The sequence below is a fragment of the Poecilia mexicana genome, unplaced genomic scaffold (genome assembly GCF_051168715.1).
Source record: "Poecilia mexicana isolate PSO_F unplaced genomic scaffold, ASM5116871v1 scaffold_16, whole genome shotgun sequence".
NCBI classification, from domain to species: Eukaryota; Metazoa; Chordata; class Actinopteri; order Cyprinodontiformes; family Poeciliidae; genus Poecilia; species Poecilia mexicana.
In genome coordinates, this window is record NW_028263385.1 from 26,733,747 (window position 1) to 26,751,743 (window position 17,997).

General features: G+C 42.5%; 1 protein-coding gene across 1 annotated transcript in view; it reads right to left on the reverse strand.

Moving 5' to 3' along the window:
• Positions 1–17,997, reverse strand: part of rspo2 (R-spondin 2) — a 74,675-nt gene that overhangs the window by 27,187 nt on the left and 29,491 nt on the right. The window contains 3 exon segments of the mRNA XM_014990411.2: positions 2,619–2,807; positions 3,979–4,122; positions 12,403–12,591. Coding sequence (XP_014845897.2) covers positions 2,619–2,807; positions 3,979–4,122; positions 12,403–12,591 — 522 coding nt within the window.

The window sequence follows — 17,997 nt, forward strand, 5'->3', positions numbered from 1 at the left end:
AAGACATGACTAAGGTGTTTTTGTTTTTAACTCTAAGCTATTTTAAACATTTTATCCACTTCTGACTCTCGGAATTGTGTGCTAAGTTTTAATTTGGTTTCTTTCTAAACAGAAAAGGTACTTTGTGGCATTGCAACGTGTACAGATGAGTTTATAATGTGAAGAATTATGAGCTGTGTTGTTACTGGAATGTGCTTTACAAATAAATTTGACTGGACTGCTCTTCTCTTACCGTGGTGCGAATGATTATTTTCAACTTTTGTACAATGCCTCGCAATTTGTAACATAATGAACTTTTTCACTTTTCGTAATGCCAGAGCCACATCATCCGCTGTATTTGAAAGGTATTCCATGTGATGCGCAAAACCTGCTGTAGTACTGCATAACTATAAAGTGAAGGCAAAAATGATGCATCACCTTCAAAATGCTTGAAGATGAAATGTGACAAAATATGGAACTGCTTCATTGGGTATGAACTTGGCAAAATAACACATTTTGTAGGACGATACACTGTCCCAAATATTATCGCAATAAATGATATTGTCATTTCGAGGCCAGTTTGGACTAATATCAGAATAATAACAATGGATCACGCACATATGTATACCCCACTCAAAAATCAAAAATACTTTGATTTCTAAAGAACATTTAACACTGGAAATGGAAAACATTTTAAAACATCCAAAACAACAATAGTGACAGGCAGTGCAAACTAACTGCTTCGTACCAGGCGTTTGCGGCGTTTCTCAAAATGCAGACTTTTCAACGTTATTAAACACTATTTAGAAATGGAATTAGATAGTTAGCAACCCTGAACAGGAGCACTTAGTTGACATACTTCAGAACAACATTAGATTAGTTTTCTTTCCTCTTTTTTTTGCCTTTGGTTTGTTATTTTGTTTGTATTTCCTTTTAACTCATGTAAAGCACTTTGAATTGCCTTGTTGCTGAAAATGTGCTATCTAAAATAAAATTGCCCTACCTTACCTAAAGAGGACAAGTGTTGTCGAAAGGAAAGTTATTGCACTCATTTTAATTAATTGATTTATTGCTTATCGTGACAAAAATAACTCTATGCAAATATCTTTTCCTAGTTCTTTTCCTGCTTTCTCATGCAGACTTTGAAGGCTTTCTTTCATTAGAGACAGTGACCTCCCTCCTACAGAGTTACTCGTCATTATCACCCACTGAAAGCGATCATGTCACCACGTAGTTCCTTGAACTTCCATGCAACAGCCCCTGCGTCTGCGTGGAGCTTCTCCTCCCGTTCAACCTCTGGGGCTCCAGTTTTTCCTGTTTTTTTTAATTTTTTACTTGAACTGTAGAGTGTTGCGTTTCACCGGCTTTTGCCAAGTGGGGTTTTTCACAAGGAGTGCGGAATTAACAACACATGCTTAAGTATGAAATGTTGCCTTTATTAAACAGGCCCACCACAGCATTTCACATGCTGGAGGAGTCCTGAGATGCATACGCAGTGACACTTTTACACTCGACCAGTGGCCACTAGAGCTGGAACACGCTATCTGGACGAGAAGAGGGCTTTTCATACAACTGGGTTTAAGTATTCTGCTGGCCTCTGCGCAAGTTTTACAATCGCTGACTACACCAACAAGGAAACAAAAAAAAACTTAAAAAAAAAAAAACGCTGCTTCTGTGCAGAGCATTGCCAAGTTTTGATTTAGGATGGTCATAAAGTCTTCTCGAAAAAAAGGTCAAGTAGCCATGGCGGAATCGTGAGGTGCACGGCATTTTGGAGGGAAACTCTCTGACAAACAAGACGGGACATTAAGTACTAAATGTGCCATGGGATCACAGTTTCCAACCCAGTCAGCAGCCCTCTGAGCGCTGGAATATGAGAAACTATCAGGGTTTATTTCAAGTTTATTTACTCTTTCACCACTTCGCTAAGTGACCGTTCTGTTCAGCAAGCCCGATCCAAAAATGGAGAAAAATCCTTGAAGTTAGCGTGTGTCTTTTTCTTTTAAATTGTTGATTGACTGATATCTGCCACTGTAATCGCTTCCTTATTTGGGGCATTAAATATTTACATTTGGGCTTATCCTAATCCCAAGTTTATGAGCGATGTTAAAGCACATTAAGGGGAAAAAGACATTTATTTTGAAAGCGTCGCTAACAGAGGCCCTCGTTGCCAAATGGCGTGTCTGGACCATCTGAGAAAGAAAAAAAATGGTTTATCCTTTAAATATGTTTACATTTCCTTTAGCCGTACGCGCACACAGAGAAATTCCATCGACTTCTTCTCACATAATGGCCTGACATACATGCTCTGAATACCGCAGAAATCTCTCAAGCTGACAGGAGGAAACAGAGACGGCCATTGAGGAAACCTGCAGATTATACTTTGAAGGATTCCGCAGAGGAGAGGAAGGGAGATGGTGGGAAATAAGCCCCGGGAAAAAAAAGAAAAAAAAAGAGCTGGCTGGAACAAGAGCTACTTTGGGAAAAGCAAAGAGGAGAAGCGCCGCAGTGAACCTCAATCGCTCAGACCATGAAAACAAAAGCCATAGCGTGAGGGTGACGCGACACAGGAGAAGACGGAGATCGGCTCAACTTTCTGTAAAACGCACAATCGACAGGCGCCCGCGGGTGCTCCTTACCTCTCCTGCAGTGTCTCATGGCCATTTTGCACATCCTGGACTCGGCAATGGTGGGACACGGTATTGTGTCCTTGGGGGGTTTCTTAACAATGTGCCGCGTCCGGGTCTCCAGACCCCACTTATAGCCACAGGTTTTGTTTCTCCTGGTGCAGGCTCCCCACTCGCTCCACTGGCCCACCTCGCAGCCCTCTGCGAAGGGTTACACAGAAACAAGTGGCGTGCCATCAAATTACAGAGCAGTGTTCATCAGAGACAACTGTAGGACTCATACATTTAGATTTTCACACCGGTTAGCTTAGCTTCACTGGGGTCCTGTGAGCTCGTATTCAAATTGAGACGTCAAGAATTTTGTTTTCAAAGACAAATTTGATGATTTCGATTCACGACTTGCTTTCTCGGATTATTAGAATACAGAAGACCAATAAGAAAAGTGTTTTTAATATTGAAATGTTAGTCAATTAAAATGCCAGCACAGAGTCCTTCGATAAATTAGAATATTAACTCTACATGATACATGAAAAGCTCATGTATTTGAGATGGAAGCACATTATATAGATTAATAACACAACGATGGATGCTTTGTTTCTTATTATTTTCCACCTACAGCTACTTAAAACATGACATTTAAATTAGAGTATTACATCAGACCAATACCAAAAACATATATTATTAAAAACATAAATGTTAGCTTAATGGAAAGCATGTTTAATACCAGTTATAGGTTTTTATTTTCAAACAGTACTTCTAATCTGACAAATGAGATTCATTGGGATATAAATTCTATTTTTATTCAATTTGACAGTATTTGCACCGAGTCATTGGTTGGGGCTCCTTTTGCTTGAATTACTGAATCAATAGAGCTTTGCAGCAGCGTTAAGGAGGCCCAGGCTCACCTGCCTTGTTTGATCCAGTGTCTCTTTTCTTCCTCTGGGAAAAATTCCAAAGATTTGCTACTTTTTTCAGGTCAGGTGAGTGAACTGATATTAAGATCTGCTTTTAAAATGTCTCCCTCAACTTTTTCAACACTTGGAAGCATGACATTTCGTACCGTTTTACACCATATTTTTTCCTTCCACTCAACTTTCATGTGTTGCTACAGGTCTCTGTGAACAGCCAGCTTCTACGGCAATGACTGGACAACTGCCAAGTCAGTCATCTTTCATATGAATCCACTCTCCATAACGAGGGCATAACATGATATTACTGTAATAGAAAAATTATTTCTTATTGGTCTGGCAATTTAGAACTAAATCTGTCTGTCTAAACCTGCCGATTTAGACAGGTGATGAAAAAATGCAAACATTCTTCAATGTTCCCATTTTTTCTCTCGATGCGCCTGACTCTGTTCGGTTTTCCATACCTCCACACTCCATTGTGTCTTCCAGCGGGGCAAAGCCCTCGGGGCACTTATCAAAGCAGCGCCCTTTGTGCAGGTAAAAACCAGATTTGCACTTGGTGCAGAAGTCTTTGCTGAAGCAGGACTCGCAGTTGTCTATCCTGCACCCTGGAGGGAGAAACAGAGAAAGAAGAAAAGTCATCTGGGTCTCAGAAATCCGCTTCATGTGGAATTGATTCGGAGCTAAAGTGTTTGGGGAAAAAGGGGGTGGAATGGATTATACTCTCCCTTGTTAGAAAATTTAAAATGGTAGAAGATTTGTGAATTATTTCACATGGGGGAATCGCTGTATTGTTATTGTAGAGAACTGAAACCCTTGCGTTCCGGCTTTTGTTCAAAGCGAGTAAATCAAAAGTGTGAAAACACACACACCAAAGAAAAAAAAAAAGCAGAGAGACGATGAGGAACTGATGGAAGCTGACCTCTTTCTGCAAGGTTCATCCAAAACTACACATGCAAAACACACCAGCTCACATGCTTTCAATACGGGGTGCTGCAAAAAGAACAATAGTGTCTGTAATGCTATTGTATATCTTCCATATCTTCATATTTTTCCATAACCCAACCCCCTCAAAAATTATTGGAAAGTCAGCTTTTCATTAAATTCTGAATGATGGGTTGCAACGACAAAAGCTGGTTTCGGGGGCCTTCGGTGTTTTGGCTTCGTAACCGAAAGAGTTCGCAACTGAGAGGTGGCGGTGGCGGCGGCGGGGGACCGGTTTTGTCGGCAAACGCAACTGCAAAAACTTTGTGTCTCACGCCACGCCCTCGTCGTCCGAAGAAAAGGCACGGCAATGTGTCATCAAGGTCCCTGCAAATGACACGTCGAGCCGAGCTAAATTACAACGACCGCACCAACAGGGCGACGCACAGCCCCACATGATTAGAAGGAGCCTCACAGAGCTGTCTAATTTATGCTGCTTCTCAGAGACTCTACACATGCCCCCCGATACCCTCAACGTCCAACCTCCATCTGAGGCCTCCGGGCGAATGGGTGGGTGTGGGGGCGTCCCAGGTAGGTCATCATCTCTCGCTCTGGAACCCAAAAGACTTTCTTTCTACGGGCGGAGATGGACGAGACAGTTGAGGCGCTCGCTCTTTTATCTGTGACCCTTTCTGCAGAGCCCGGAGAAGGGAAGGTTTCTCACAATCACACCCCTTAATTACACCATCTCCAGCTAACCATCAGGCCTCCTCCTCGGCATTCCTGCAAAACGAGGGGGTCCCTCCCCACTTCACTTTGAACCCTCAAGTATGGCCTCGGCCCACTCACTCTGGTCTCACGCTTTCCCGACCAGTCTAAACAAACCGTGAACGCACACGCTCTGCACAATCGCACACATGCCAATAAGATATGGTTAGAGTTAGGCTCACTCTACAATAAAGCTGCGCGGTGGAAACGTGACTGCGCTGACCGTAAATCACGTCTCCGGCAGTTTGACTTTCTACTCCGCGTTCCACATGTACACATTTAGACACCCCTTGTAATTATTAAGCGTGTTTTCTTATCTCCCGTGCTCCATGCTTATTTTAGAACCTAAACAGACTAAAAATGTGTTATGACCTCTTGAACTTTTTAAAAAAATATATTTATATATATTTAAAGGGGAAATATTATGTGTTTTCCAGACACAGAGTGTCATTTTATGGCACAGTCGAGTTACCTTCAGTTATAAAAATGCTGTATATACCAAATATGACTTAAAAGAAGTTTGACTTTGTAATTTAACGGCTTGAAATCGGGGCACTGTCTCTTTAAGAAACTCCTGGTTTTTCTAAAACTCCACCTTCAGGAAGTTATCATTCTTCTATTAAACCTTTAACAATGTTTTTACCAGTGTTGCACTGAGAAGTAGCTGGTATAATGAACTCAGCTGATGCTCAGTTCCACCAGGCGTTTGCTAATTGCTGCTGGCTAGTCTGCAGGAGCTGAGCCAGACGGGAGTGCTCTGTGAGGCGGAAGCTTAGAAGTTTAGAAACTGCAGCTCTGAGGAGGCGGAGCTAGGTCCAACTAGGCGTTTTGGACAACTGAATGATTACCATGGGAGATTAAAGGATTTCTCAAACATGCATGAAACAATCAAAGCAACACTCCAAGTACGTTTCTGATGAGAGAACATTATAACATAGTGCAAAGTTTTAAAAAAGTTGATTTTACACAATACTGGCCTTTTGATTACGTCACAGAATTCATACTATTTTGATAGAAATGTATATGCTTCAATTTAAAGTATAATTGTGTAGTGGTAGAAAAATAAGATGTGGTTTTCAAATTCAAAAAGGAGAGAATCCATCAGAGAAGAAGCCAAGTGGCCTGCAGTAATTGGGGAGGAGGTGCAGAGATCCACAGCTCAGGTGTCTGTTAGGATGACCATTAGCTGGGCTACATAGAAGGATGGCCAGAAAGAAAACATTGTCAAAAACAAGATGTAACATTTTCAGTTTTCTGCTGCAAACATCGATAAAAGGTGGTCTGCTCAGACAAGGATCGATACAAAAGTAGCACTGAGTATCTATATATATATACCATCGTTAATGTGAAACATGTAGGGGGCAGCGTCATGGTGTGGCTATGCTTTTATCCAGCAGACACAGTGAAGCTGGTTTAGGAAGCAGTATGGAGGAAAATACAGGGCAAATGTGGAAGAAAATCAGTAGTACAATCACTCAAAAATGTGAAGCCAGATCTAGAATAAATGGTTTAGATTAAAGCTTCTGTTAGAATGGCCCAGTCAAAGTCCAGATCTGAGTCCAACTGTGAATCTGTGGTAAAACTCACAGATGTTCTCCATCGCACTCAGCTTGAGCCTGTGTAAGTTTGTGGTTGTAACGTGACAATTGAAAATAATCAAGGGGTATAAATACTTTTGCAAGGAGCTGTATTTATGACTTTTTTCTTTCTTTCTTTTCTTTTTTTTTTGCTTAGTGTTCTTTTCAAACTTCTTGCCTCCCCCCGCACCCCTTATTCCTGTCTGGGAGAAACTGCATCTCTGTCCAGACTAAACACAGTCTGCCATGCTGGAAGCTGGTACAGCCCAACTGCAACACGGGGAGCAAGTTAAAGCATCACAAACTGAAAAGCACAAAGTGTTCCTTAATATTTTCAACATGCTGTAGACTTCTCAGACTTGTCATCACCTGAGAGAGTCCTAGTTCACAAAGTGAATTGTAAAAAAGAGAAAAAGAAGTGAGCAGGAGACGAAGAACATCTGTCAGCGCTCTTATGCACTGAGCTTGTTGTGCTAGTCTTGGTTATTGTTGGCAAACATCACTAACACAGCTGTATGAAATACAGGATCCTGCCAACGACGGTAGCGTTTAACGAGCCTTTGATTAAAGCGTCACTTTTTGGTTTCCCATCTCTGATGTAAACAGGGAGCGGCGTAAAAAAGGCTTTTGTGATGAGATGATAATGTCGCCCTGTGATGAATAGAGGAGGTGGAACACAAATGAGGCACCATGGACGTCACGATGAAGACGGAGGGGTCAGAGGTTATCAGAACGAGTTGGGCCGACGGGGATTGACGGCTCAATCAAGGACTATCTAGACCACGGTGAGGGGACGAGGGAGGGAGCTAATACACACATCGAATGCGAAAGCAACATGTACAGCAGTGCCAGAGCAAAAGACACAAGGGAGTGGGTTCATTACCCCAGTGGGATTAACCTCAGGACCACCTTTAAAGTCTTCATCTAGGTGCCACAGGGAGACTAATGAGACGTAATGAGGTCACTGGATCCCAGTGAAGGCCTCCTGTTCCCCGGACTTAAATGTATTATCCTTATTATCTCTCGGACTGGTTCTGGCCATGAGTCATTATATTATGAGCGGAAAAGCGGAAAAGCCTCATGACTGCTCAGAAGAGCTGCACAAGATGCCACTGAAATAGGTGACGTTTTCTGCGGGTTACGCCGCGATCGCATCTTGCATTTTTACTCGTTTCTGTGTCGCTCTTGAGATTTTATCTCAAGCGAATCTGAAGCTGAGAGATGAGTCACCAAATGTGACTTGGGATCTAATAGCCCTGCTTGGCAGAAGACGGCCCCTCAGCTGTGGTCTGGATGAGTAACCCGATGATTTTATCGAGGACACTTAAAGCCACGTGTCAGCTTCAGTCACTTCCTGCTTCTTCTCAAAGCTCCGTGCGCACTCACTCAACTAATTAGCATGAATATTCGGTGTGTTGAGACAGAGATATGTCTTGGAGAGCTGATAGACCTGACAGGTTAGTTGTCAGATGTATTCTCATCTGAGCACAAGAGGGTGTGCCCAGCCTCTGATCGCCACGTCCGAAGTGCAGATGTTGTAAAAATGCCTGGCAGAAAGAAAATGGGAAAACAAACCATGTTTTTCTATCTTCTCCATCTTTACCTCACAACCAACGTTGAACAGCCCTGACCTACTCTCTAGGCTCTAGGTTTGGCTGACACAAAGGCTGTTTGGCTTCCTCACTGCCACCCAGCCATGTCGTGCGGGGGTGCAGATGGCAGGAGTTCGCAACAAAGGTTAGAGCTGCCATTTTCCTCCCAACTCTCTCCACTGTGGGGCTTTTTTTTTGTTTTTTTTTTCCACTCGGGCGCTCCTTTCCTCCCTAGCACAGCAATAGGTGAGGCAGAGGTGGTGTTCCTGCCAATCAGGACCTTCCAGAGGGAGATCGGGGATGACAGATGTGTCAGCGGTCCTTCTAGCTTCTTCACACCGTCTGTGATATGCCCACCTCCACTTATTTATGCTCAGCCAGCTCTAGCGCTCGCACGTACTCACGCCGCTCAAACCTCATGCGAGCATTCAAGCACAGACAGTCCACAGTTTACTTTTTTTCTTCTTCTTCTTTTAGATAATAAAAAAGTGAAATGAAAATAACAGTCTGTTTCTGGCTACCGTTAGCATGTAGAAGGGCTTGGTTTTATGGATCCATTCTACTGACTGGCAAATCTAAAAGAGCGGTTAGCAAAGCTGTGATGATTAGATGTCCCTTGACAAAGCTCAAAGGCCAAAAGCAACTGTTCTTTCCCTTGGCCAGACTGTGTGGTGGAAATACCCTCCAGATTTAGAACAAGAAACAAGGAGCTTGAATGAGAGCGAGTTGATGGGAAGAGAGCTGCCAGTGTATACAGCCATTTGACTCTAGCAAAACTCGGAGTTACTTCCTCTACACACCCTCGCTGTCTTTGCTATCCTGAGGTCTTTCATCGGACCATAGCCTGACCCTGAACCATAGCCCACACACCTACTTTACATATCACTGGCATACTGGCAGTCTTGATGCCTTTTTGTCATCCGGTTACCTACTGAACAGCACCAGTAACCTGAACAGTAGGTAACTGGTACCTTTGAAATCTGTAGTTGTGTGGCGAAAAACAGTGAGGTTTCAGCCCAGTAAGTGGCTGAGTGTGTAGACCTTATCCTTGTCTAGCTTTTGTTTTTCTTTAGTCAGGGAGTCCACAAAAAAAAAAATCTTGAATGAGATAAGCTCACACAGACAAACTATGGGATAATAACAAGCAGCTGCTGCTCCTTCAGTGATTTCTAGAAGTCATGTTTAAAAAGCTCATGACAACAGAGTCGTAACACCGAGCTCCGGGCCCCTGCAAAAACCAAAAGCGCAAGGCGGCTCTCACTGCCGCGGCCATTAATTTCTCACTGTCGTTTGTTGTAGACATATTTGAGCCTTTGGGAACCAGTTAGCTGGACCAGCTCAAGAAAAAAAACAACATAATTTTACATCTAAACCAATAAAATATCAGTTCATGGAGACTGGACTTGAATCGTTTCATTTAAAAAACAAAAACAAAAGATGACACATGGAGAGCAGCTGAGGAAGAAGGCCAAATCCAAAACTGGATTAAAGAGCACTGAGTGAAGCAGCGATCGCATCAAAGTGAGCCTCGTCCTGAGATGTAATGCTACGTGACAATACAAGATGCTGCTCTAACAGCGCTGTGTAAGGCAAAGGGTCCAGATTATCCAGCCAAGCATCAGAAACTGCTGGTCAAAATTCAATCAAACACGATGGGAATACAGTGGTTCTCCATGCTTCAGTTGACATAAATAAAATCGCTTTTATTACCCAAGAACAAGATGTCTTTCTCTTTCAGTTAAGTAAGAAACGACAACAGTTTATAATGTCTGAGGAGCATAGGACGTTCCTTCTAATATGCTAAGTATTAATAAAACTGGACGGGAGCTGTGGTGCTGATTTAGCAAACAGACGTGTGTCTGGACAAAAACCCGCCGCTTGCTGGTTTTTCAAGTCTGGATGAAGTTACTTGGGAAAAATATATATTCTTTATTGACCACTATTGTGCATTTTAGAGAGATTAAAGAATTTGGGAATGTTTAACATGTGCAACGAGCATTCCGATTTTGAAAAAATGTAAATAAAAATCAGCTTTTCTTACCCAAGACTGTGTTTTTCGGTGTTTAAACGTAGCAGAAAAATCTCCTTTTGCAAGCTATTCGTGTTGGCGTGGGCAGGCGCTTCGATCTGTCCCTACTCCAACACATCTGATTCAAATGACTGAATTGCCTCCTCAGACTGTCAGCAAGTTCCACAGAAGCTTCTCAGTAATCATTGGTTTAAAGAAGTCGTTCTGAAACAGAGAAAAATCTGCAAAATGCAGAACAGTATTCTACTCAAGACCGGACATGAAACCTTAAGGAGCAGCTGAAATCTTACAGGCAGTTCCCAAATTGTAAATTAAATTATTGGGAAGGTGAAAGAACAAAACTGATGAGCATGCCTCTCGCAACTTCCATAGGGTTAATAGCATTAAATTCTACTTTTATCGCATTTTCGACCAACGGTGACGTAGCCTATTGTATGTCTCACTATTTACCTTACTTATATATTTTTTTCTTTAACTTGTGTTTCACTTTTGCAGATAGAATTAACATAAAAGATTTATTTGTTTCTAGGTCAGCTGTGATCGGGTAAGCAGAATGTAGTACTTTTCTGTCTCAGGAGTTGCTACATGTTCATATATTTCAGCCTTAAGGTTCAGATACCGTCCGCTGGGGATACGTTTTTAGTGCGTCTGTCAGAAGTTTGGCTCAGGGAACCAAAAAGCTTCAAGTTTCTCACTGTTTTCATACGAAACCCTCAGCCAACACCTCGGGCTCTGCATAAACCTACAAAGTCCCTCTCCGTCTCTCCGAGCATAATCAATGTTAACATAAGGTTATGAGATCAGGGTGCTACATAAGGAGGAGAAAGGTACTTTTCATTAATTGGATTTGAGTGTTATTCTTTAACAACTACGCTTGAGAACATTTTGATTTGTCAGTGTTATTGTTTGGATTTTTCATTAACTGCAAACCAGAAATTCCTCGGAGCCACGGAGACCAAAGGTGTGGCCTCTCTTAAAGCCCGAGACCAAAAGTGTTTTGCATGCCATAAAAAAAATCTGCAACAAAGGAGTGACGATTGCCAAAATATGGAAAATGCTTTCATCTCGGAAACAGTAAATAAAACTGAGGCAATGAAAACTACATTCAGTCTTCCTCGTAAATCCTTTTCCAGGCGAAAGAGTTCATGCTTGTTTTAAATTCATTATTTCCTTCACCTGTTTTCCACTTTTGTCTCATCCATCGGCAAAAATATTTTTGCCTTTGGCTCATGAAAATGTTTTTTTGGCAAATGAAATATTGGTTTTTGGTCAGTTGTGGCTTTAGCCTTTGAACTGTGAAATGGTTGCTAATATATTTTTTTTCGGGGGTGGGGGGCTCTTTCTTTAATCCGATCACAGCCAAAGGGAATGAAGATCATAGTGAACTGTTTTTCTGAGCTCTTCTAAGACCTCTCAGGTGTGTCATTGTGCACTCAGTGGTGAAAACTAAATTTGTCATATCTTTGATAGTTCGTTTATAATTTAACATGAGTCAATTAGTTATTTTTCACACAGAGCCAGGTTAATTTGAATAACTTTTTATCTTTAATTAAATCATTAAAAATCGTAATTTTCCCACTATTAACATTTATTTGATGATCTGAGATAGCATCGTGGAAAAAGAAGCACAAACTGAAGTAAAAAGCTGTTTTTTCAGAATAGTGAGTTATTTATGACTTCTCCTGGATTTCTGTACCTTTAGACAGCCTCATAACTTGGGCATGTTTTGCATTAAAGGGTTAGGATGGTGTTACAGACGGATGAGAAACAGCAGGCTCATCCCGAGGGACGTGATGCTAAGATGAAGCTTCACTAACATCAACCTGCGCGGACAGACAAACCATTCAAATTGTGAGGTATGTGTGTCTCCTCTTGATAATTGACAGTAAATCGAGCACTGTGGGAAAATGGGGGAAACCGAAGTGGGGGTGTAGTTGAGGCCTGCATGGTGGGATTGAAGGTGAGGAAGAGTTTGGGGTGAAGGGTGGGGGTCCTTACTGGAGCACATGTTGATTTCAGGGCTGCGCATGCCGTAGTATCCGGCTGGACAGTCGTGAAGACACTCGCCGTACTGCCTCATCCTCTCCCTTCGCAAGAACAGGAAGAGTTTGGGCTGGCAGTTCACGCAGCCGTTATCCCTGGAGCACACCGAGCAGCCTTTACAGATGGGGTAAGCTCCATAGCTAGCTGTAAGAGAGGAAGAAGAATGATAAATGAGACAATATCAGCCATAACCCGTCCAGTGTGACTGTGAAATGCTTCAATAAAAAACATGTGTTTAATGTTCACACTGAAATCTTTCAGCTATAGTCGCAAATGTTTGTCAATGAGCAACAAAACAGCTGGATACACTAACCCTCTCGCGGTCTTAGCTGATGACAAATGTCACGGTCAGACAGCGGGGAAGCGGGAGGTTGTCCCGTCAGACCGTCAATTCCCGAAACTACAAATGAAACAAAAAACTCGTAAAGGCACATGTGGGGTCAGTGCGTTGCCACCGGACAGAGTAAAAAACCTGTGTGGTCTAAATGACCCCATCTCTAAAGATCATGGGGGGGTTAAAAAGAGGCATAATGTACTTAAATACTTTCACATTATTGGACATCATGTAACGTCAGTACCTCGTTCTTTGCAGAAAGAGCATTGAGGATTCAGGAGGTTCCAACGCAATCGTAAATATTGCCTTGGTGTCTTGGTCAAGGCTTAATTTAATGGTGAACACCAGAAGTTGATCCTGGTTGCTGGTGTACTGGATACTATACTAGTTGGGTGCAAAGAAAGGAGCACAATCTTAACAACCACAACCTGCTTTAGTATGCAAAACTGTGTTTTTGGGGGCATGGATGTGACTTTGTTGAGCTAAAAAAAAAAATCAGATTTTCCCATCCTAATCAAAGTTATTGCCACCTTACTGTTAATATTTACAGTGAATGATCGAGTGTGTTGGCCATAAGGCCTCCAATTCCAGATGTCAACATAGTAAAAGTTGTGCAAACAGCAGATGAAACACAACCATCATACTGGAAGCAAAGCTTGTAGGAAAAGTAAGGAAAGAAAAGCAAGTATAATCATTTTTGTCCACACGATTGTTTGCATTAACATATGCCTAGTTGACACCGAGTCCAATCAGAACACAGAGTAAGCATGCTGACTAACACTATTTAAAGGCGCTACAAGCCTGAGTTTGCGAGTGCTTTTTAATCCAAAACGGGACGCAAATGCACAACTTGTCCTGAAATGGCTTCCCCAAGTGACTCTCTGCTCTAGCACAGATTGGCCACATTTAAATGAGGCATTAATTTCTGTTGAGGTAACTCTCAACCACAGCAAATTTCTTGGTGTTCTCAAAAAGTCAAAGCTGTGCAAATTGAGTGGGAAAATTAGCATATGTAACAGTCCAGTGTTTTTTGTTTTTTTTGTGGAACAGAATATTACTTCTGTAAGAATGTGGCAAAAGATCAAATTAGTTCTGGCCTCTAGTAAAGTGTGCGTAATATTAACGTATTTGATTAGATCTGCCTGTTTTGTGCCACTTGGGTGTGGGACAATGAGGAGCGACTCTGTCCCTGTGACGGTGATGCAAGGGACCACAGGGACCACAGTGATGTGGGTGGTCCGGTGCAGGACTTACCACAATATCAAATACCTTTTTTTACGGGGGAATTAATAAATTGCCCCACAGTCCTGCTAATTATGGGGCAATTAAAAAGATGCAACTGTGCACAAGTGGGTTTTTTCTTTGCTTTTTTTTTTTACAGTCTTTTTCATCATTTAATAATAATAATAATTTAAAAAAACTTGATTGCAAAGTTGTTGGTCTTTGAGTCCGATGTTCTTCCTCAACGTTTTGAAGAACGCCTTGTCAGGTCAGGAAGTGGAGTTCTTCAAAATGTAAAACTTTCTTTTTCTTTCCTATTTCTTTGATCACTTTTAGACCTAAAGACAGCTGTCAGGTGCACATTGCTTCCATCTGCCAGATTTAAGTGGCAGGCTGGCTAATGTGTATATTTAGTGCAATCTGATTAGTGAATCTAGAGAAGGAGAAGAAGAAGAAGAAGAAGAAGACGTAAATCATGGGAGGAAATGGGTGGATTGCACTGCTTCTCAGTTTTCAAGCACGTACATGCAATTGATTTTAATAATGTGCTGGGCTGGGACTTGGCGATGGCGGATGAATATTCCTAAATCACTTGGATCAGAAGTGGGAAGAAAAAGAAGAATGCGGATCATGACACGGCATTCTTATATTTGGTGAAACAGTAGTTACATAACAGAGCTCAAACTCGTAAGACGAATTAATCTGAACGCACTTCTTGATGACTTTGACATTACCCAGCTAGTCAGGGTTTTTTTTTTGTTTTTTTTTAGCAGACAGGGACAACTAAAGGCAAAATTTAACTGTGGGCGGGCTAGCCCAGCAGAATACAACGCACGCAGACCATAATACCCATAATAGATACATCAGTAGGATATTCTTTAACTCAGAGTAAACATGTCCAACTCAACAATTTGTCATTCATGCAAACTCTGGTTCCCCTCTCAGAATTCAAATGATGATGATTGGTTATGGATGTGAATATTGCATTAATTCTGGTCAGAGCTGGCCTCCTAAATGATTGTGCTGAGACAGCTGATGAAAGCCCTCAAAACCGCTGTGGCTCTGGCCGCGGCCTCGCTCGCCTGCGGAAGACAAAGGAGCCAGTAAAAAGACGGTCCATTCCACAATGAGCGACTTTCAATGTAAACTCCTCAGCGTCCCATTTACAGGAAAATGTCCTCGGGCAAATCCAAAACGAAAGACACTCGAGCCGATCTCGGCCAAAGTTTTAAATATCACATGCGCAGGACCCGAGCGGGCGTTCACGCTGAGCGACCTACCACAACGCTCCATAAAACATTGCGGAGCACGCTGGACAAAACCTAAGAGCCAGAGCAGAGCAGAGCAGAGCAACGTCTGCACTTACTGGCCATAGATCTGCATATTAGGTTTCTCTTTCAAAAAAAAGCCCCAGCACTGCTAAGTGGGTCTAGAGCAAGCAACAGTTTGCAATCAGGTGAAAATCACTTAGTGAATGTCTGTGGCTTCTTCTTTCTCTTTCTTTTTTTCACATTCATCTCAAGCCTTAAGAGCCAAGGCTTCAGAGAGGCATGTTGGCTCAACCCAATCTCGTTCGTACTCCCGACGCCGCAATGGACGACTTTAGTAGATTAAGTGCTAATCAGAACGCGTTTCTGCTGGTCTGTAAGGTTGAGGTTTAAAGTGACACTCCATCAACTACAACAAGTCCTGGGGATACACAATCCCAGCTCTGCGTATCACATGGGCTGGTGATGGTTCATCTGAAGTCGGCACCCGTTCAGGAAGACATGAAGGAGGAAGGAAAACCTCATTCTGGCTCCTGAAGTCCTCAAAATGGAAATCTTTGTCTCGTGTTCAGCTGTCAGTCCAGTGTTTTGAGATGTTATTATTTCCAATTAGAGCTGTATCGATTTAGTTCAGTTCAGCGTCTCACCCATAGTTGCCTTAAAACTACCCGGCAGGTAACTCTGCAGCCCGAATGCATAGCATATGTTTCATATTTTAATTTGTCAGCTCTTTCGTTCTGTAAAATTATGTAACCATCAGACCACACCTTAAGACATTAGCGTTGTATTTTTTGTGTAATGCAAAGTCTAAATATGTTTACGGCGAACTGACAATCACATTAACGTGGTCGCATTCACTGCGGCCGCCCTCGCCAAGCTTTGTGTGCAACGCTGACAGGATGGGAAAGGCAACTTGGCAGAAGCGGGGAACTCTTGAGGCTGAAAAGCTTCTCTCCCCAGCTTATTTCTCCAGGGTTCATTCCTGTCACTTCTGACAGTGTTACTCCCTAACAAAAAAATACCGTTGCGGGGCGTGTGGTCGCAGGATCACTCGCCGGTCGAACAGCGCAAAGGTTCATCGCGAGCCGGGCTCTAGAAGCAACCCCCGCCCCCTTAAACCCCGCTCAATCCCTGTTGCCAAAGCTTTGTTTTGCTGGTTGTTAATCTCAAAATTCACGCTGATTGAGGATAACGTGACCGCACACCGTCTGAACTGAGCATATCCCACATCCTGGAATTACTGTACGGCCAGGGGGAAGAGGGTGGGAGGAATGGCTGCACACAGTGAAGAGAGAGCAGTTCTTATAGTGCTGATCTTGAGAGATTAGCTTTTTGTGTGTGTGTCTGTGGAAAGGTTTGGAGGTTCAGGCCACAGGTATGTCAGGAAAGAGGCCACAATTCACAGTGTCTGCAGCGGCGCTGTCCAACTCACGTCCCACACGACAGGCATAATGTCTAGCGCGCTTTACATCAATCTGTCGTCAGACTTTCTTTAAGGAAACTATCATTTGTATGGATCAGATTTTTTTTTACTTCAGCGAGCGGCTTCCTTTTACCCCAGCTGAATTTAGCGTAATTTGGCGAGAACGTAAGCTCTGAATGTTTAGTTTGCTGTGGAATGCATTTGGAGTTGTTGATGTGGCCTCTCTCCTCATTTCTGCACATCGAAGCCCAGTGCAAATGAATTCAGACTGTATTTTGACACATGTCCAACAGCCCTATGCAGCATTCCCCCCGCCCCCTCGCAAATCATGTAATGCCTTTTGGCGCGTCCTGTAAAACCAAAGTGACCCAGACATGTAGAAGAGATGCACAGAAAGCAGCCACTGGGAGATTACGGGCACCGGCTGTAACGCTTTCACGTAGACGTTTCTCTATCGTAGAGAGGAGAGCGCATATCATTAGAAGCGGTGGTCCTTTGCACATGATGAACTCACGTCGTTTACAGTTTCAACCACAGAGTGTACATTACATGAAACGCAACAAATCCACAGTTCCCACTTCTGAAAGGATTGCTGTAGGGCCTCAAGTATTGTATTTACAAAAAAGCAGGGTGTACGATCATCCGCGTGGAAGCCTGCTTGAATTTTTTTTTTTTTTAACACAATGACTTAATAAGGGCCTCGGTTTGTCGTGGCTACGGGGCAAAATGCTGCTACAAAGCTGCTGCTGATGTAAAGGAACCACATGAAGAACCCCTCTCATATCCTCTTCCTTCTTCACCTCGGCTATCTATAAAGCTGTCACAGCCAGATTGTTGATTCCAAATGGAGTTAATTACGCCATTTGCTAATTTGCATCTGAAAAGACAAAGTTGCGCCAGAAAATAATTTGATCAACAAGTTAGCTTACCTCACTTGAAATAAATCCATGTTTTAACTACTTATAGCTACATAACTTTAGACTTAACAATTTTTTAAACATGCTAATGGAAAATTCTGCTACACTAGGACATAGCGTGACTAACTGTGCCAATGTATGCTACACAGATGAGCTACAAGCTAGCTTACCTCACCTGAAATAAATCAATTTTTTAATTGCTTATAGCTAGATAAAGATAGACTTGGTAGAAAACACTCTAATGAAAAATTCAGCTACATTTGGATATAGCCTGGCTACCGGTGCCACGCTATATCGTTACACGCATACGTTACACGCTATACTGGTGTAATGTATGCTACACAGTTTGCTAGCAGTTGTTGACTAAAGAAAAAGTAGCAAAAATCA